This window comes from Tenrec ecaudatus, chromosome 13 (assembly GCF_050624435.1).
Source record: "Tenrec ecaudatus isolate mTenEca1 chromosome 13, mTenEca1.hap1, whole genome shotgun sequence".
NCBI lineage: Eukaryota > Metazoa > Chordata > Mammalia > Afrosoricida > Tenrecidae > Tenrec > Tenrec ecaudatus.
Genome location: NC_134542.1, coordinates 72,889,229 through 72,910,799, shown reverse-complemented (window position 1 = coordinate 72,910,799; position 21,571 = coordinate 72,889,229). Strand labels below are relative to the sequence as shown.

At 42.9% G+C, this 21,571-nt stretch overlaps 1 protein-coding gene across 2 annotated transcripts in view; it reads right to left on the bottom strand.

The window, feature by feature from the left end:
- The window catches only part of TTC21B (tetratricopeptide repeat domain 21B), an 84,566-nt gene that overhangs the window by 5,978 nt on the left and 57,017 nt on the right, over window positions 1–21,571 (bottom strand). Inside the window, exons 21-27 of one of the 2 annotated variants that reach the window (XM_075529507.1) lie at window positions 21,312–21,422; window positions 19,873–19,954; window positions 14,592–14,742; window positions 14,224–14,385; window positions 10,952–11,147; window positions 5,927–6,151; window positions 1,029–1,149 (exon numbers count right to left, since the gene is read on the bottom strand). In XM_075529507.1, coding sequence (XP_075385622.1) covers window positions 1,029–1,149; window positions 5,927–6,151; window positions 10,952–11,147; window positions 14,224–14,385; window positions 14,592–14,742; window positions 19,873–19,954; window positions 21,312–21,422 — 1,048 coding nt within the window. The remainder of the gene's footprint in view (window positions 1–1,028; window positions 1,150–5,926; window positions 6,152–10,951; window positions 11,148–14,223; window positions 14,386–14,591; window positions 14,743–19,872; window positions 19,955–21,311; window positions 21,423–21,571) is intronic. The other variant, XM_075529508.1, reaches the window with a different exon arrangement.

The following is a 21,571-nucleotide window of genomic DNA, read 5'->3' as shown; positions in this document are numbered from 1 at the left end:
GCGATGTCATCACTGTGTACAAGAGCCCGGATGGCGCGGCAGCTAGTGGCCAGACGCTCTCCCAGGCTGCAGGCTCCGCTGCCCGTGGCACAAAGAAGCGGCAGGGCCCTGTGGATAGCTCTGTTTTTTTTGCAGGGGCGGGGAGGGTTTTAGATTTACATGGAAGAGAGAGAGGCTCCTGTGGGTTCCTCCAAAGGCAGCCCTGAGGGTTTCCACGGAGCCCGTTGCAGCTCGATATTGACAGAAGCACGCGCAGAGGCTGAATGACGTGAGCACACTCACACTGTGGGGGGAGGCAGGCACTAGGCATATTCCAGACGCCCATTTGTTAGGGACTTATCGCCTAGCATTTCCCTAACAGTAGTTCTACAAACACTCAAACTAGAAGGTGCTTAGAAGGAAAAAAACGTTCCATGGTCACAACATATATTTAAAAAAACCTGGAAAATCCATCGTATAGAAATTTACATCACTGGATTTACCCACTGTCTTTTCATAACTAACGGACAGTGGGACACCTTTCCTTCACAACACGATCAATTGAGAAACAGCATTGAGTGAAAGGAAAGAGGTCGGGTCAGACTAGACCAGGGGTTGGCAAACTTTTGGGTCAGAAGAGCCAACCCTGGCTCTCAGAACAAAACAAAAAAATTAACCAAGCCATAAATATATTTTCACAAATAAGGATAATGTAAAGTAATACTATAAATGAAATTATGAGTTTTATTCTGATTTTCCGTTTTACTTTGAACCACATGTACATACCAAAAGAGCCGCATACGGCTTGAGTGATACTGTTTGCCGACCTCTGAACCAGACAGAAGCTAAGGGCTGAACTTCAGGAAACTGTATTTAATGACTATTAGTAATTAGGCATCAATGATAAAGTTTATCCAGAAAGGTTCACAGTGGAAGTTGGCTATTATTGTATATTTAATTCTGGACAAAACCAAATGCATGTAAATACGTATTTATAAATAAAACGCAAGTGTCGTGTGAGCATCAAAAGCCTCCTTTGTTCTACTCACCTACTGCCGGATTCGTCTGATTGCCAAGCTTCCATGCCATCTCGTAGTTGAGGGCAGCATCTGAATATGCTTGTTCTTTCTCCATAATGTACCCCATATATTCATAAGCTTTGCAGCAAGACTGAGGAAGAATGGAAATGCATCAAGAGATCAAGCTCAAAAGCACTAAGATTTTAAAGGACATTTGTGACTATAGAGCCCAACCATATCGATCTATCTAAATGGTGCATAAGACAATAATTTCCAACCTTCCTCTAGCGAACAAATCATCTATGGAATGTAATAAACCTAATTAAAATTCGGATGCTAAGTCTCATCCTTACCCTAAGGAATCGAGATTTATTAGGGCAATCGGTCAGAACACGTATATGTCTATGTGTATTTTACATGCATACATATACAAGTATGATTTAAAAGGTTCATGGAAAAATGGAATCACAAGATAATGGAAATCTTTCATAATCTTTCTGGAGCTCTCTGTATGCATACTCCTTAATATGAACAATTTCAAGGGTATAGAAATATAGAGAAAACAATAAAGCCAAAGAAACCATAGCTTAGCTTCAAACAATTAAATTCAGGACCAAGCTGTTTTGTCCATATCCCATCTCATTTCATCTTTGCATATTATCAGAAAATAATTTTTTTATCAATTTACTCAATTAGTTTGGCATACATTTTCAAAATTCAGAACTGTTTTTTTAAAAAAAACCCTAATTCCCCACTCATGAACAACTCTTTAATATCACCAATTATCCAGTCGGTACTGGTGGCACAGTGGTGAAGTATTTGGTGACTAGTTAAAAGGTCAGCAGTTTGAGCCCACCAGGCTACCTCGTGGGAGAAAGATTTGACAGTCTGCTTCTATCGTGAAGATTTGCGGGCTTGAAGCCTAAAGCACAGTTCCCTGCTATTCTGTAGGCTTGCTGTGAATCACAATCACCGGGATGGGGATAGGTTTGTCTGCTTCAGAAAATTCTCAATTTTCACAGAGACTCTTAATAGTTTCTCAGAATAGGGATCCACATGGGATCGTTTTATATCCATTATCTGAGGGCCACACACTGCAGTGGGTTGGAATGTCTCTGAAGTATGATCTTTTTAACCACGGTAAACTATACTTAATAGGAAGCTTACCATTTTAACCATTTTCAAATATCCCATCCAGTGACATTACATTCACACTGTTGTGCAATGCTCCCCACCCCAGCCAGAAACCCCACGCTCACTAAGCAGTCGCAGCCCATCCTCCCGAATCCCAGCCTCCAGTGACCGCGCATCTGTCTGTTCTAGACATTTCATATTAAGTGGGATCACATGTTTTCCCTTTTGTGTCTGACTTACCTCGTGGGGCTTAATGTTTCCAGGGTTCATCTATATTGCAGTATGTATCGCCCCTACTATCCCATACATGGCTATCCAGCAGCTTACCCATTCCTCTGCTGCTCCAGCTTCCCACTTCCATAGCACCCCTACCCTGGGGGCGGTGCATAATGTGGCCCCGTGCCATCGCAACTTCCTGGAAACTGCGATGAAGTGTAGAGTTCTGATGTGACACTGGAGGAGCGGGGTGAAGATACCGCCTGGCTGGGGCCATTCTTGAGCCCAAGGCAGAAGGGAACATGTGCTCCCCGCATTGAGGGGTCCCGTTCCCTCACAGATGAGCAGTTGCAGAGCCCCAGGCGCACTGCTACTGGGCTGGACGAGTCAGAATTGACTTCTTGGCAGTAGTGAGTTATATATGTAATTTTTAATGGCTCATTCCCCCTGGCTCATTCCCCCAGAATAATTAACATTAAAATACTCAGAAAGTGAAGAGTCAGCTTACTAAAATTTATGCCATGTTTAATTTTAAATATTTTATTTACACGCGAGCCCAATTTATTATAATTTTTTTTAAAGGCATGCAGTTTTTCTTTTGCTCCAGGATCCAGTATGGTCCTCAGACTGTCTTTAACATTTTGAAATTTTGGTCACTGTGGATTTCTTTCTTTTTTTACATAAACTTCATTAACATAGTATTTAAATTGACTCCTGAGCTTCTGTGTGCCCTTCAGTTCTGATGCTGAAGCAAGTGCTGTCCCCATTGCATGCCAGCCCAGGGTTCACAACGACCGGGGCTCGCTCTCCCTGGGAAGCTATCCCACAGCCATCATCCCTCGAGATGGAATGATTGGGACACTCCATCATTCTTTGTTCATTTGTTGTCTAGAAAACCTTTGTAATTGGAAGGTCCTCCTTGGCTATGCAGTAGAAAGGCAGGCTAAATATGCAATTTCCCCCTTTATTTGTCAGCTTTAGGAGGAATAGTGAATTCATTAGCACAACTGTGGGGATCAAATAGAAGCTCTTTTCTATTTTGGAACTTTGGACAAATTATTGGACTGAGGTGTATTTGATTGTGCTTCAATCTGTTGCAGTTAGTTTTCCTATTGGAAGTTTAATGGTGCCAACATTGGCTAGTGCGAGTGTCTCGGGATTGGCTTCTGAGTTCTTGCAAGGATGTTAATCATAATTCTTTGCCATCTGGTAAGACAAGATGATCTAACTGCATCTTATATAATTCCTACTCCAGGTTTGGTTCAGGTAGAGTTTCATTTTTGAATTCAATATCTCAAGGTTTCTACACGTTTCTGGATGTTATACTTCTAGTATCTAACTATGTTTAATCTACCAGACTTAAGTTTCTGAAGTACCGTATATACTCGTGCAAAAGCCGAGTTTTTCAGCACAAAAAATGTGCTGAAAAATGGGGGTTCGGCTTATGCACGGGTCAATGGCATGAATGGATGTCATCTGGTCAAGCCGGACTAACAAAAGAAGGAAATCTCATGAAGCCTGACCTAGAGTTAATAGCAAAGTGGGTTCGAGATGCATGGGAAGCCATTCCAGAAGACATGGTGCGACATGCCTTCCAGAAATGTAGTATTAGTAATGCTATGGATGGCAGTGAAAACTGCTCTTAGTATGAAAATGACAGCAGTGATGGTGATGACGGCGATCTCAGTGAGGACAGCGTCTATGATGACCTCACACCAGCTGAAGCTCTGCATTGGGATATGGATGATGATGAGGAATCCAGTTTTGAAGGATTTTAATTCTTTACATTTTAGCTTGATTGCTGATTGAGCTCAGGGAATAGTACTCTTAAGGTATCATTGTGGATACCTTATTGTTTTTGTTGAACCTATTTTCCACTTACTGCGCTAGTTTACTAATGTTAAATGACTTGTCCTTTTATTTATGTTTTTTATTTAAAATAAATATTTAAATACATTACCCCACTGATGTCTCAGTTTTTAGCATTTTATTTTCATTTGCTTTGATTATTGAAGCTCACCAATAGCTTCTGCATTTTCCAACCTAGGCTTATACTCGAGTCAATCAGTTTTTCTGGTTTCCCAGGTAATAATTAGGTACCTTGGCTTATACTCGGGTTGGCTTATATTCGAGTATATATGGTAGTCATCATACGAGGGAGTACAAAAAAACCCAGAATTTTTTCCCCTCTTAAAGACATGTATAAAGACATGTATTTATTTATTTATTTTACAAAATAACCTTATCACCTTCAAAGTACTCTCCATTACACTTAATCCATTTGTCAACTCTATGATTTCATTCTTGGGAAACATTTTTCAAACTCATCTGTTTGGATGGATGATAGCCAGCTCTTGGCCTCCCTTGTTTTGTTCTTCACCTCTTCTGCATTGTCTAATTGCTATCTTTTCATGGCCCCCTTCATTCGCAGATACAAAAAGAAGTCGCATGGAGTGAGGTCAGGTGAGTATGGTGCGTGGGCAAGAGATCCATGCTGGTTTCTGCCCCAAACCGGCACACTGAGATGGCTGTGTGAGCAGGCGCCTTGTTGTGGTGGCAAAATCAGTCCCGTTGTCACAAATCAGGCCTTTTTTGTCCCACACTCTTATGCAAATTTTTGGGGGCTGGAAACCCCTCGTATTGCACTATGCAATGTACTGCTGTCAGCATTACAGCAAACAGAAATGGGGCCTGCATCACACCCTAAAATCCTACCCAATTTATCATTTATGAAATTCTAGAGATTCATAAATGACTTGATGCTTGAGGTTTACAGGTTCCTAAGAAAGTAGCTTAAGAGTATGAGATGATCATGACTCACTCCTCTTTTAGAAAAACAAGTGATCTGTTTTGCAATCTTATTTGTGCCGCAATATTAAAATCTATAGTGTGATTAAGATTTTAAAATAATTTAATCTTCAAAGAAAAGCAGGCTCAAGTTTCCAAGCCAAATAAGTTATTTCTCATTAAACTGCAACCTAAATTCAGAACTTAAAATGCTGTTTTAATAGCTGTTAATGATTAAACATAAAAATATAGTGTGGTTAAACACTATAGCTTAGCTTTCTACCTGAAGAAGAGAACTTTTTACTAAACAAATTACAAGCTGGAGAGATCTTTTCTCCACAGAGTATATTATGCAAAGTGTATTCCAATAGAGCAGAAATGACACCCAGCTGCAGAAAGTTCATCAAGAGTTTTCCTTAATGAGAGGAACAAGCATCTGTAATTAATGCTCTTCGGTAATTTTCATTAGTTCTAGAATAAGATGGCTAATCATAGGCAAGTGCTTAATATTCCAAGAACACTTTCAGTAAGTAGGGCATCGGCACAGCTGAAATGTAACACCACCACCACCACCCCACCCCCTTTACCTCCAGTGCAAATGGCTTCTTCCTTATTCTTTCCTGATTGTGTAAGAAAAACGGGTTCATTTAAATCACACACAGGAGCCTTTAGAAATGGGTCAGCACTTGCTAATAATTATAAAAAACTATACAATGAAGGCTAATAATCTATTAATTCATAATCTATTATAAAAAACCATACACATTACTAGGTACTCTTCTGTCACCCACCCTGTTGTGGCGCAGGCACCGTTTCAGCAGCTCCTCTGCCATGTCATACTTTGCTGACTGAATATAAATATCAGCAAGCAGCAACCAACTCTTCTCAAAATCCTCAGCATCAATAGGATTCCAATTCATTTTTGCAATCCGCTTCAACTGGTTTCTGGCTCTTGGCGTCTGTTTCAAGATCATATACGCTGTTGCCATTCCCAAGAGTGCTGGGATGTTATCTTTCTGTGGGAAAACAAGACTGCAGACTCCCAGACACACCATCATGTACACTTTCTATGTTTAAAGGGAAAGGTGTGGAGCAGTGAGTTCTGTACGGTGTAAGCCATGGCCTAAGGATGCTACCTCTGGTGTCATCACAGATGACAGTGACGATGGCAATCATGGGGCACATGGTCGTGTTTACCGTGTGGGGGAGATAATTCACTAACTACGCAGAAAGCATAACCACAAAATCCCAACAAGTATGAATGAGTTTGGGTAGCTAGCTGTGTTGTATGCAAAACCAGACCAAAATTCAACAAAGATAAACAAAGATACTACTTCACTACAACCCTCATGGAACAGTTTGTGATTGAGGGTCATTTTTGTCTCCTTAGTTCTTCCACCTGTTAAAAAGGAAGAATGACAAAATTATTCATCTGCAAATCATCCTGATATTCCTTCCCCAGATGAAGAAGCCCTGGTGGGCTAAGCATTAGGTTGCCACCCACAAGGTTGGTGGTTCAAACCTACCAGCTGCTCTGCAAGAGCAGATGAGGAGGCTGCCTGCTTCTCTAAATGTTTACAGTTCTGGGATAGGGCTGGAAGGGAGGAGGACATTAGAGGCTTGCAATGTACTTGTAAGTCAGGCAAGTCCCAGGATGGACAAAAAATGAGAAGAGTGTTGAAAAGTCTAACCTTTATTCACACATTAAAACATCCCGAGACCATCCATCTAACAGCTCTTCACTCTTAAAAGCACATACCCCGAGTTTGATTAGAACAAATCATTTTTCACAGCTTGATAACTCCTAAGTGACCTGAGGAATATTTCTAAAATTGCCAAGCAGTGTTCTAACCCCTGCAGGAGACCTATCCTGTCTTTCCCAGGGCAGATGTGCTCAGACGTTCAGCCAGCTACTCTCAATTCCTCTAAACCAGCAGTTCTCAACCTGTGGGTCGAGACCCCTTTGGGGGTTGAACAACCCTTTCATAGGGGTCGCCTGATTCATAACAGTAGCAAAGTTACAGTTATAAAGTAGCAATGAAAATAATTTTCTGGTTGGGGGGGTGTTTCACCACAGCATGAAGAATTGTATTAAAAAGTCCTGGCATTAGGAAGGTTGAGACCCACTGCTCTGAAGGATAATGGTTTCAGTCTATGTTAGGCAAGATTTAGATGTGCACTTCTATGACTCAAGAAGAAAACAAGTGGAAACACTTGTCTGCGCAGCGTACTGTATCTCTAACACCCCCACCCCCAACACCACCACACACAATCATGACTTCCTGTCTTATGTCTCTTTTTCAGTTGCTTGGAATCCTTTATTCACCACCTGCTGGGGCAGAGAATTATTTAATATGGCTCTTGTATTCAGTCTCCAACTCCCAGCAAACAGCCTTTCCCTGCCGGGGCAGGTAAGAAGGCGGGGCTGATACTCAGAGGATTCCGGCTGTGTGTAAAATGAGGAGACAAGGAGAAGGAAACTGTGCTCTCAACTAGCAAGAGCGAGGAGTGGAGTGTGTCCCCTGGCCCCGAGAGCCCTGTGAAGTGAGCCTCCTGGCTGCAGAGGACTGCTCTACTATCAGAGGAGCACCAGCAGAACCAGGAGCCAGCGCTGATGGGCTTGCCAAATCTCCAGGAAGTTGAGTGCAGTTGTGTCGGAGGCTGGCTTGCATAGAGGGTGTCTCTGGGCAGTTAATTCAGGGAGCTGGGCTTACTGACCCACATAAGTGCAACGGAGTGAGTACCTTTGGGCTGATGCTCAATGCAGTGGAGTGTCCCTGGGCACTTCATTCATGCTGACCACCTTAGGGCCGAGGCCTACAGCAGGGTGGTAGGTTCCTTTGGGCATTTATTAGCAGATCTGACATACTATAACATGTCCTGGTAAGCAACTCCCCTGAGCATTTCTCACCTGCATTATAAATTTGTTAACGTCCTTAATAAACCCTTTAACCATGGAGTTTGTCTGTGAGTTCCTGGGTGTCCATTGCAATGGTTGTTAGAAAACTAGAGAAGTACATTAGAGACTATTAGCTAAGACTGTACACTGACCACTGCCTTCTTCAAACGGATTCAAACTCTAGGATGGGGCAGTACTGCACCAGAGGCTTCTCAAGGCTGTAAATCATTACAAAAGCAGACTGTTGTACATTTTCCCCACAGAGCAATGGGTGGGTTTGAACTGCCAGCCTTAGGGTTAGCAGCGTTTTAGACATGGGGCCATCAGCAATTCTTTGAATTCCTCATAAATCCACTGCCATTGAGTTGATTCCAAGTCTTGGTGACCCTACAGTATTTCCAAGACTGCAAAGCTTTATGGGAGCAGATTGCTTCAACTTTCCCCCATGGAGCAATTGGTGGTGTTGAACTACGGTCCTAACCCACAAGCCACCAGAGCTCCTTAAATGCTGGGACCATACCCTACCCTTTCAGCCACGTCTTCCCTGAACTCACAGAACGCACTGTCTGCCTCGATGAGCAGTTTACCCTGGGCCTGCCTTCTTCCACCACACTTTCCCTACAAAAGGCTCCACCGACTCTCCTTAATTTGCATCGGCAACTTTAGGATGGACCTCAATATACTTTGCTTTGTGCTGCAATCAGCACGCGTTCTCGTCTTTCTGAGACCGAGAAACTTGAAAAAAGGGGCTGCAGGTTCTGTATCGCTGTGGTCTCACGGCGCTCCACCCCCGCTGGCTGAGCGATCGACACTCATGAGACTGCGTGTAGGCAGCCTACGGGTTCAAAGACAAAAGGGCAGGATGAAATTCAGTGTGGAAGAAAGTGCAGCTCCTGCACCGATCCTGGGCTAACGGTTCATTTGATTAGGTGAACAGAGCAGAGGAGACGACTACTCCTACAGGTCCCAAATGTGCGAATGATGAGAAAAGCCAGTGCAAGCCCATCAATAAAGAAAACCAGTGCTATTTTTCAGGAAAGGGTGTAATGTCACTTTGCGGTTTCTGGCTTGAACAGTAAGAACAATGGGTTTGCTCGAAATAAACTCGTGCATTGTGATGTGATCGAATGCCACTCCATAGCATCATTCAGTAGCTGTGACACTTCACTCGAAACGGATGTTAATCATGCTCTTACAGATTTCCTTAGACATACATGATTGTCCTATTTCTGTTCTCTGCTCACTCAGCAGCTGCCATCCATCTTCCACACCCGCCCAGCTCAGCAGACGTCCCTGTGAGAACATCACTCCAACGGCGGCATACAAGGCTCTGCGGGAGGACGGACCTCGGCCGAAGTCCACGCTGCTTTGCATGAGGGAGCGCTCACAGGGATGATGCAGCTGCCCCGGAAAACCATGCCCACGCGGCACTAGGAGCCGCAGCCTTCCTAATAATCTCTTGGCATCTGCATCTCCTCCAGGGTCCCGAGCCTCCCCCTGAGGATTTCTAATAGTTTATGGCTATGAATGTAACTTTTGAGCCCCAAGGACACGCAGCACAATGCTGAGCTGCTGGCGGCTTCGGACATTTCAGGCTAGGAAGAAAGACCATGGAAGCAACGAACTCTCTTAGAACCAGCTACTGCCAACTGCTGATGGGGGCAGGACACCCACTACCACGGAGCGCATTCCAGCGTAGAGACCCATAGGGCTGTGCACTGACCTCTAGAGGTTATGGGATGGGGACCTAGAATTCCGTTTGTAATATCTTCTAATGAAGACAATATAGTATAGGGAAGGAAAAACTGCAAAACTCAGATTAAAGAGGGACATGGGCATGAGTGGGCTGTAAAGAAGGGTAAGATTCTTACAAGAATAATAAAAAGAAAGGAAAATTTGTTACTTTAGATTACAGGGATTACTTCAGTGTTGCTAAAGAACAACATTATTTACAAATCTGAAATGTATGCTTATCAGTATCGAGCTTATTCAGTATTAAAGCTGAACATAAGACAGAATGTGAAATAAGAAGACAGTCAGGTTTTTGACTTTCTAAGTTAACACAGGTGGCCTGTCCGTCAGTTTGTCACACTGTGGCTTGTGTGTTGCTGGGGAAAGCAGAGATGCTACTTAGAGGACTCAGGTGCACCAGGCCCAAGCCATGGCGTTTTCCATTGCCTGCTACGCATGTGAAACGGACAGTGAGCACGGGTGCCTGAAGCAGAATCGATGCATCTGAATTGTGATGCTGTGGGAAGAACACTGAAAGTACCACGAGCTGCTCAAAGGACAAACCGATCCGTGTCCGAAGAAGCACAGCCAGAGTACTCCTTAGAGGCAAGATGGCAAGACTTCTTCTCACTTACTCTGGACATGCTGCCAGGAGAGACCAGTCCCTGGAGAAGGACAGCATGCTGGGTGAAATTGGAGGGGCAGCAGAAGAGGGGAAGGTCTCAATGAGATGGATTGGTGCTGTGGCTGCTGCAATGGGCTCAGGCCTGGGGACAACTGTGAGGATGGCCCAGGACCAGGCGGGGCTTCGTTTTGTTGTGCCTAGGCTTGCTGTGGGTCAGAACCGACTCTGTGGTACCTAACAACAACATACCCACAACACACAGTCTCCAGAGGATAAGGCAGTTCCTTTGAGAGTTAACTTACACTTTTCAGAAAAATTCCCCTTCTCTAGAATTCTGCAGTCCAAAAGAGATTTTAAAAGTATCAAAACAGTAAGTTTCTCTTCTGGAAACAACGGTACATTGTATGAGACTATGTCAAAGCCATATATCTAATTTTTAATTTAAAATGTTTAATAAAAATAATTAGGATTATTTTCAGGAAATACACAGCTGATCACGCTACATATTACCAAACTACCATGGAAAGAAAATACACTAAATTGAAAAGAAAATCTACTAACCTCAGACGTTGCTATTTCGGTGAAGGTACTTAGTGCTTGCTCAACATTCGATTTCTGTTTGGAAGCCATGAGGCAATAGTTTTCCATAATGCGAAGCTGAATGTGACCCTGAACGGTCTGAGGTTTTAGCTCTTTGATGAGTTTTTCTGCTGTTCTCACTGCTAACTGCACAGACTCTTGCTTCTCAGTTGAACTGCTGTAGACAATCGAAAGGAAACATCTCACTTGCTACTCAGAAGTAAACATCGAGATGAGAATTCTCTAAAGCATATGATTGATGTCTTGTTTTATTTAGAATTAATCCTGTTGGAAGAATGTCTAAATTCTCTTCCAATAAATTGAAATGCTGTCACTATGTATTTTTTTAAACAAAATAAATCTAGTCTCAGTGAAACACAACTTAACATTAATTTACTCTAAAATGAATTAAAAATCAGACAATATCTACAGGAAGTGAATGGAGTAATTCAGTTAATATAAAACTGTAACCTGTTGTAGGATTTGTTAAGTTGAACATACAAATAATTGCCACATAATGTAATTACATGGAAGAGGAAAGGAACAAGAGGGAAAAGGAGATTAACCTTGCTGGGGGACCTACTATGTTCCAAACACTGTATTATTTCATTAACCTACATCAAACCATTTTTACACGAGAAAACTGAGACTCACACAGGCAACATCATTTGCCAAAAGTAGAATAGCTAATAAGTTTGTTAGATATGCAAACTATTCTCGTGTTTCCTTTCAGAAACAAAATTACATATTTTTCAAAAGGTTGTGTACTTCAACTACAATAAACTTAAGCATTGAATATCAATTTTATTATTTCATAAAACACACAGGGAGAGTAAGGTTTATTTCACAATACTATTGTATCATACGAGAATACACAGGCATTGACATTTGAGCGGATCTTCAAATATTTGTGGAAAATGGAATTAAAGGATCATGGAATTTGAAGCCTTTTCAAATTAATTTTTTAATTAATTGGGATTTAATACAGCTATCATGATTCCATAGTTCAATCACATCCAGCAGAATTGTACAACTGCTACTCTAATCAGTTTTCCAAACATTCCACTTGACTCTTTAACCTCGTCTCCCCTTTACCCCATGCCACCACCGTAGCCCCTCCCCCCCCAACCCTTACTCTACTTGCTGTCTCTGTAGGTTCACCAATCTTGGGTTTCTTATATCAAAAAATATATAACACAGCTTCCAGAGAGTGACCCCCAATAACATACTACCCCTGAGATACACCCTGATATAAACAAACAAAACAATACAAACCAAACATACAGAAAATTTTGGAAACCAGATCAGGTCCAGCCTGCATCAGAGGAGGATCTGCCGACAAAGGTTACACTGTTCCAGACCAGGTTTTGCCTTTGATCTTCTGTACTCTCTAATGCACTGTTTAGTAGCCCCTTTCCTCCCATCCCTCAACTGTGGATAGAGGAAGTTCACCAGAGGCTTACTTCCTATGTAGTTCCCCAAATGAATCTTGGGCTCCAGTCATCCACAGCAAACCAGATTCCCACACTTTAGGCTCTGAATCCCCTCAGATAACTACCATTTATTAAGTAGCTACTTAATAAATATAAAATATTTTATAAAATATAAAAATAGGGCTCCCTAGTGGTGCAGAGATTAAGCACATGGCTACCAACCAAAAGGGTGGCAATTCAAACCCAACATGGTGGCATTCAGCTTCCAGAGATTTAGAGCCTTGGACACCCTGCCTCATAGGGTCGCAGAGTGCTGCACTCAACAGCACTGGGTCTACTCTAATTTAGGAAATCCCTCTTTTTAAAATACTTTTGTTGGGGGTTCTTATATCTTTATCACAATCCATACATTCATCTATTGAGTCAAGCACATTTGCTCTTATGTTGCCATCATCATTTTCAGAGCATTTTCTTTCTACTTGAGCCCTTGATATCAGATCCTCAATTTTTCCCTCCCCCGATGAACCCTTGATAAGTTATAGATTATTTTCAAATCTTATATCTTCTTCTGTCACCCTTCACCCACATTTCTGTTGTTCATTCCCCTGGAGGGGGTTGTATATTGATCCTTGAGATAGATTTCCTCTTTCTTCCCCCACCTTCCCCTTATCCTCCTGGTATCTCTCTTCTCATTGTTGGTCCTGAGGGATTTTTCTATCCTGGATTCCCTGTGTTTCGGGCTCTTATCTGTAGCAGTGTGCATGTTCTGATCTAATTTGATTTGTAAGGCAAAAATGAGGTCTTGATACTGGGGGGAAGGAAGCATTAAAGAACTAGAAGAAAATTGTATATTTCATCGGTGCTGTACTGCACTCTGACTGGCTCGTCTCATTTAATCATTTAATCATGTTAAGGTTTCTGTAATCATCACCACAATCAATTTCAGAACATTTTCGTTCTTTTATTTAATTTTTATTTTTAAGTGATTAATTTTTTAAATCATTTATTGGGGACTTGTATAGCTCTTATCACAATCCATACACCTAGCACATTTTTACATTTGTTGCCATCATCATTTTCAAATATTTTCTTTCTACTTGAGCCCTTGGTATCAGCTTCTCATTTTTCCCCTCCCTCCCTCCCTCACGAACCCTTGATAATTTATAAATTATTATTTTTTTCACGCCTTACACTGACTGCTGTCTCTCTTCACCCACTTTTCTGCTGTCCGTCCCTCTGTGAGGGGGTTATCTGTAGTTGTGAACGGTTCCCCCTTTCTTCTCCCACCTTCCGCATACCTTCCTGGTATCGCTATACTCAATATGGGTACTGAGGGGTTTATCTGTCCTGAATTCCCTGTGTTTCCAGCTCTTATCTGCACCCGTGCACATGCTCTGGTTTAGGTAGATTTGTAAGGTAGCACTGGAGTCAAAAGAGTTGGGAAAGGGCTAGGGGTTAGGGGAGGAAGCATTAAAGAACTAAAAGAAAGCTATGTTTCATTGATGCTGTATTGCACCCTGACTGGCTCATCTCTTCCTTGTGGCCTTTCTATAAGGGGATGTCCAATTGTCTACAGATGGGCTTTGGGTCTCTACTCCATGCCCCCCCCCCCCGCCCCATTCACATTGGTATGATTTTGTTCTGAGAACAGTTTTATCAGCAAACATTAATTTCACTAAACCCCATTAGTGTAATACCAGAATTTACCACAGTTATCTTCTGTAAAGTATCCCTACTTATTAAGCCGAACACGTTTTTCAAATACACAACACACACACACACACACACACACACACGATTAATGGATTGGGCACTACGCACCCCTGGTCTCCATCCAAATTTTCAAATACTTCACCTCCAACGGTTTCATTATCTGGATTCAAACAGATTTCTATCATGTTGTAAAGGGCATTTTGGCCCCATTCTCTATCTTTACGAGCTTTATTAAAATGTCGGATGGCGTCATTCGGTTCTCCAGTATACCTAGTTACATGTCAAAAATAAATACATAAATAAAATAACTTATTTGAAATACTGATTACAAACTTTAATTTATAATCTATATGGTAAACCCAACTAGGAGGATATTTAACATTAGATGTTTCCGAAAACAAAATAGTTTATTCTGGTTTATCCATAATGAATAAAAGAAACACTACTATGAAGGATTCATTTGTTAATACAGTTACCAGTGATATAGTCCTTTACAGTAGTAGAATCCTGATTCAAATTTTGCTCTAGTGTTATGCTTCTCAGCCATTATGAAGAGTCTTGGAACTTCTTCAAGTTTTCCACATCTTCTTAGAAGATCAATTAAACGAGATAATGACACGTAGTTATCTAGAAACAGGGAATATGTCACATATGGCATGTTATAACTTTTACTTGGATGGCTATCAACCCATTAAAGTATAATTTATTTACAAGGAAGCAAATTAAAAGACAAGCAAAGAAATGCCTCATGGGGTTCAAACTCCCCAAAGAGACTATCCTCCCTTTGATGAAGTCATGATGTGGTTGGAGCTGGGCTGGTCTACACAGGCAAATCTATAAAACAATAGAAATATACCTCTTTGCTGTTACTCACTTCTTATTTATTTCCGAGACCCAAACCTAGGAAGAGTCTCTGCCCGGGTAATAGCTTCTACCCAGAAAATTCTAAGTGGATTGAAGGAGGTTAGTCACTATCTACCTTCGAGGTCCCCTTTTCCAAGTTACTGTAGCTAAGGAGAAGGCAGGGGACACTCATCCAAAGGTTGGGGGTTGAGCCCTCCCAGTAATTGCTGTGTGGGAGAAAGAGGAGGCTCTCTGCTTCAGAAATCCTATGGCACCCTTCTGCTCTGTCACAGCAGGTCAAGAGGAGTCAGAGCAGACTTGAAGGCAGTGAGGGTGTCTCTGGAGAGAGTCAACCCAGGACGTGCTTTAACTGTACCTCCAAAGGGATTCCAAGTAGCAGATGGCCTGTGGAATTACTGAGGCAGGGAAGGATCACTTCGATATTATTGGAGATTATGGTGGAAGAAGACAGACAGGACACACGAATGGAAGAATAATTGGGGGCATGTTATTATTAAAATAATGCTATAACATAAATGTTAGAAATCATCTTTACTTTTTCAGTACAGACATACTTTTTTTTGAGTTTGAGAGTCATTACAATAGTCTCATAAAGGCCAGATGATTAGTGGGGAAACTCCAAGTTCCTCCAGATGAGTGGCGCTAGGCCTTAATTAGAGCCGTGGGAGAGGATGCGGAGCGAGGAGAGTTGGTTATCCAGGACTAATTGGACTTGTTACCAATTAGTGTGGCAGAGGGGAACTGAAGAAGATTTGGAGATCTGGGGAGTGAAAGGGCATAATTTGTCACAAGAGCAGTAATTAAATCAAAAAGGAGGATTTTTCAATTAACGACGTTCAATTAAGTTGGACAGTCCATTTTTAAGTGAGCTAAGGCAGAGTCTGAAGAAAGCAACGTGCTCCTGGAGGATGCACGCACATCAAGTAAGGGTGGAACTAGGCTCTGGAGCAATTCTGATGAAATAAGCCAGCGAGTGAGTTTGCAAACACCTACAAGGAATGGGGCAAAACCCATCAAGGTTAAAAACATGAAAGCCAAAACTTTCCTTGAAATTTTTAATGAGTTTGGTATTTCAAACTCATTCACTTGACCCATGTAACAATAATAAAAAAAAAACATTTACTTTGCCCTCTACATGTCTGCCGTGGTGTCCGATACTGGGCGGGGGGGGGGGGACGTGGGAGGAATCTGATATGATCCGTGGATGTGAGAACTCTGCAGTTTAATGCAAAATAGGAAGGGCAAGGAAGTAACTACATGCAATGTCTCAGGATTACGGCTACAAGATCATCCCCACTTGCCTGGGACTTTCGTTCCCTTAGTCACGAGGGCCCTGGGTCCCAGAAAACCTCTGCGCGCTAGACAAACCACCCCCGTTAGTTGCCCTACTGGAATCAGATAAAGCAGTTAACAATGGGCGTGACGGCAGTAGGGTTAGAGTGGCTTATTTTTTTAAGAGGAGTGAGTGGATATTTTGAGTTACATGTTGGGAAAGACAGGGAGGAACCATAAGAAGGGAAAAGTTCATTATAGGCCAAAGCATGGGGGCATAAAAACTTGAAGGTTGTAAGTAATTTGGCTTGACTGAAATGAAAAGTCATCATACTGAATTTCTGAATAACTTATTCTATACTTTGTTGATAAGTAGGCATCCCAAAGTAGCCAGTCTACTAAGCCAGTTTTGTTAGTCCTGATTTGAAAAAACAAATAAACAAAAAACCGCATATACCAAGTAGCAGATGTCGGGGAAGAGATGAAATTTATATGACACACCAAGGAGTCTTCAAATCTTACAAACTATGGTGTCTGAGGATAGTCGATGATGATGTCAATGGTGCTAACAGTATTTACAGTAAAGAGGTCTGTCTGTGTGCTTGTTTGAAAAATCAACAGACCTGCTTATTCATTTGGAAGGAAGAGCTGTGAAACAGGGACAACGTGAGATAGACTGAAAATATTATGCATATCCCCTCTGGTGGCAGCTCTTGTGGCAGCTCAAGCTCAGCTTGAGTCTGGGACTCAGGGTGGCAATGCTGAGAAACATGATGCAGGCCTGAGGAACGTCAACAAGAGGCCAGGAGTTCAGAGAACAAACAGCCACATGAGTGACATGCGCATCTTCCTTGAGAGCAGAAAAACTAGATGGTGCCCGGCTACCACAAAGACTGTGCTGGCTGGGGCACAATAGATGGTCCCTGATGGGACAGGAGAAAAATATGAGGCAGAAGTCAAATCCTAAGTTTACAAGAGACACCGGAACAGTACAGAACGGACGGACACTGCATGTGCGGCAGTTCAAGCCTCGACGTAAGCTTTTCCCCTAAGTTCGCCTTTGACGGAAATGGCAGAGTGGCTCACAAAATATGGGCATTACTGATAAGATCGCTGGCCCACAGAATCATGGGCATAAGATCAAAGTAATCAAGAATTACCCCAAAGCAAAGATGAGAAGATAAGGGAGGGGGCAGGAAAACCAGAGAACCGGAAATGGACCAAACAGAAGACAACTGAGGAGGACGGTGCGGTGACACATGTAACACGGGCAAGGACTGTCACTGAACCCCATGTGTGGAACGTGCCAGACGAGACTGAACTGGCCTGGAGACTTTCACCAGGAATTAAACACTCAGCTATAGGAAGGCTTCGGCAAGGGGGAGTGAGCAGAAATGTCCATATTTTGGATTCTGAATGAAGAAGCTAAGATGGTAAAGTAACTGACAGTGCTCATTTAATGTCTTTCTGGAAGCTAGAATCAAATGAAAAAGACACAACAGAATGGTCTGACAGTCCAAAGTTGGGAGAAAATTTAAAAATATAATAATGATTAAAGAAAAGAAAATTACAAGAGTGATCTTACTACTATAAAATCAGGATGTTTTTCTTTCAATCATTGCCTTCACTGGGAGCTTATTTTTTGGGGTAGAAAGTGCTGTTCTCTAAATTCAAACCTATCATTCAAAGCATTGGTAAATATAGCACAAGAGTACATTTTGTTCTTTAAATTGCCTGCTTGAAGTCCAGCCAGCTGTGTCCACACTGCTGCGACCAGCAGCCAGGATATCCTGCCTGTGCTTTCAGCCTAACATGAAGGCCTTTGAGTCTAGATTAGCAACAACACTTTGGTACTTCCCCTGCAGTGTTAAGCCCTTAGTGATACAAATGAATGACAGGTTCTCATTGGCACTTTGCAAAACTTCCTCTTTCCCTGCTTCACTTCCCTGTTCTCCTGCCCTTCCTCCCTGGCTCCCTGCATTCCTTTCCTCTTCCGGGCGGTACAGAGGGGGGGTGATAAAAAGTGACGGGGTTCCTGAAACAGCAGTAGGTCTGCACTGATAGATATTTGCTAGTGGCAGCATGTGATGTAGGAGAGAAAGGTGAAGCAAGAGTAAGTGCAAGTTTGGGAATTGAAGGAGTGACTGAATGGGGGTACCACTGACTCAGATGAGACAATCAGACGAAACAAAACAAATTTCAGAAAGCCTAATTCCATTGTCATGGAGTCCACTGCAACTCATTGCGACCCTGCACAGATTTTCTGAGGCTGTAAAGTTTTATGGGCGCATAGAGCCTCATCTTTCTCCCAAGGAGCAGCTGGCAGATTTAAACCACCAACCTTTCAGTTAGTAGTCCAATGTTTACCTGACAGTGCTGGCAGAGTTGAAACAGAGGAAGGAATTTGGAGGGAAAAGATCAAGCATTCCATTTTTGAAATGTGAACTTTGAGACTCTCCTGGACTTCTGAGTGCAAACGCAAGTGAGCGATGCTATACGGAAGACTGACGGACCTGTGGCTGCCATCAGCACATCCATGGGCGGAGAGCCAGGAGGAAGTCACCTGGGGGTGAATGTCTAGAAAGAAGAGAAGCGGAACTGCGGCCTCCATGGTGCCAGTTTTAAAGGACATAAAAGATGGAGATAACAAAAGAGACTGAAAAAAGTAAAGGACAAGGGAGAGAAAAACCCCAAACACAGGCAAGGCTAGCATCGCAGAAGAGAAGCGAAGAACACCTTTCATGATGGAGGAAAATAATAAATTGGATCCAATAAAGATGACAGGTCCAATACGGGATTGAAACAGGGAGGGCAGCACCACGCTGCAGAAGCAGCCTCCGTAGCACAGGGTCGGAGAGAGCCTGCAGGAGACGAAGGGAAGGCAGTGTGCCTGCCATGCAGTGTCTTCACGGAAATGTGTGCTGAGGAGAACAGAGCCATGGAGCAAGCCTGGGAGAGGATGCAGACGTAAGAGCTGGGTCTTTTTTTGTTTTTAATTGATTGATTTATCCAAAGGGAGATTACACAGCATTTTTCTAGGATTAAGAAGAAATGGATGATGATGATGAAGAAGAAGAAGAAATGGATGTGGGGGGGGGGTTAGAATAGCTGTGGGGGTCAAGCCCTTGAAGCAGGTAAGCGGTGGTCTCCGTGCACGTGGGGAGGGGCTGGAGGAGATCGCGGGAGACTGTGAAATGTGCGGCGGCTGAGGCAGCTAGGATCCTTGACAGGAGATGGAAAGTTCTTGACGTCACTCACTGTTTCTCCATGAAGAAAAGGGCCAGGTTTTAGGTGAGGAACAAGGAAGCAAGAAGGGTTTGGAAACTGAAGCAAGAACAGAAAGTGTGAAAAGTAGTCAGAGTGAAAATTCACCAGCAAAATTAGGAGTGCCAGGCTGCTCCGAGGGCCTCCTGGCTGGAGGGCTGTGATCCTAATTTGCAGTGGGGCCAATCAGTGGTACTGTTTCCTTCCAGGCATCCAGCTGCTCAGGTACGTGCAGGTGCCCAGTAAATGGAGAGCTGGGTCTACTTAGATGGGGCTTCCCTACGGGACACAGCCGCCAAAATATGAAGGAGAAAGGGTGCCAACTACACAACAAAATGATAAATGGTGAACACTTACCCGGGCTGTGTTCTAGAAGCTGCTGTAAATGAAACACTGCTTGTTCATAGTCCTGTTTTCGGAACATGAGCTCAGCCATCATCTGTGGGGTGAAAGCTGGTTTTAGACACACTGCTATGGTGGTGGTGTCGTGGGGGACGCTCACTGCCAGGTCAGCAGTGGGAAACTACCCATCTCTCCCTGGGAGGGAGAGACTTTCTACTCCTGTCAAGACTTTCAGTCTCAGAAGCAGGCAGGGGCAGTGGTACTCTGCGCTTACAGGGTCGCTGTAATTAGGAATCGACTAGACGGCAGTGACTTTGGTGTTTGGTATCTTCCTATCAGGAAGTAGCACTATGGAAATATAAAAGGGCTTCCAAAAAGGTCATGGAAAAATTCTATCATCTTTTAATTCTGTTTTTTCCAATAAGCCTTTAAAGTTCCCTTTACGTATGAAAAATATGAGGGGAGTGGGGCGGGGCAAAGTTTGTGAACATGTGAAGTTCAGATACGCCTTGAGGAGAGCAGCTGTGACTGGCTTAACAAAGATGCGAAACAGATCACACCGTTTTTAGCAAAAAGGGGTCATTTTCACAACAGGAATTAGAAGTGAATTGCATACTCTTAGCGCCACCATAAAAAAAGATGCCTCACTGGACTGGGTTAAGACTGACAGGAGATGGTTAAAAACAAAAACACAGCCAAATCTCTTAAAGCATGAATCTTTACAAATGAATTGAAGACGTACTGAGATTTTAATTGCAAAAAGAGACTTCTTTCTCTCTTTAGTTATACCAGCAACTTCGAGTGAACCCCACCTACTGGAATCCATGCCTATTTGGACAAGTAACAAACACCTCTCCAGCAAAGCAATATGGAAGCAAGAAAGACTCAACCTCGCTTTATTTCCCACACATTGTCATAGAATGGCACGTGGATTCTGTACCCCATAGTCCTACTGAAAGTTTCAATCGGTCCACTCTGTCTGAGCAAGTCAGTCTTCAGCAATTTTTAATTTAGTCTTCTGTCACATGAAGCCCACCTCAGAAAGCATCTCCTCGGGTGAAAAGGAAAGTGAACAAGAGCTAACATGGCAAGGAGCTCTGGTGGCACTGTGGATTAAGCAAGCCGCGGACTGCTACCCACAGGATGGCCGTCCAAACCCACCAGGTGCTCTGTAAGAAAGAGAGGGGACTGCTCACACAGTCTTGGGATGGACTCAGTGGCAGTGAATATATTTGGTGGGAATTTTGTCTTGGCTTGAAAAAAAAAAAAGGCAAACAAAGGCCTGGACTCAGTTTGTTTCAGTCTTAAAAATAACATGCTAATGACTCTTTGTCTTTTATTGCCAAAACACACTAATGCTATTAGATATGCGATAGCATTCTAAGAGCCAACAAGGGGCCCCGCCTCTCTGTGCATGCGGACCCCAGGGCAGCGCTGCGGTCTTGGGGACACACCATGACGGCCGCTTCATTTTCTTGGTCGCTCTGCAGAAGCAGCGTACACTGCCGTAGGCAGGCATCAAGGTCATTCTGTGTCAGGTATAACCGTGCCAGTTCCAAGATTATCTAGAGAGAAAAAGGAAAGATCTTTCAGAACCTGCTTGGAATAAAAAGGGAATGAGGAAAATGGCTGGGCCCGGATCAAACAATTGTACACTGAAAGTGACTGAACTAAAGCAGCGGACCAACTCTATGGAGTCAATTCTCACTCATGG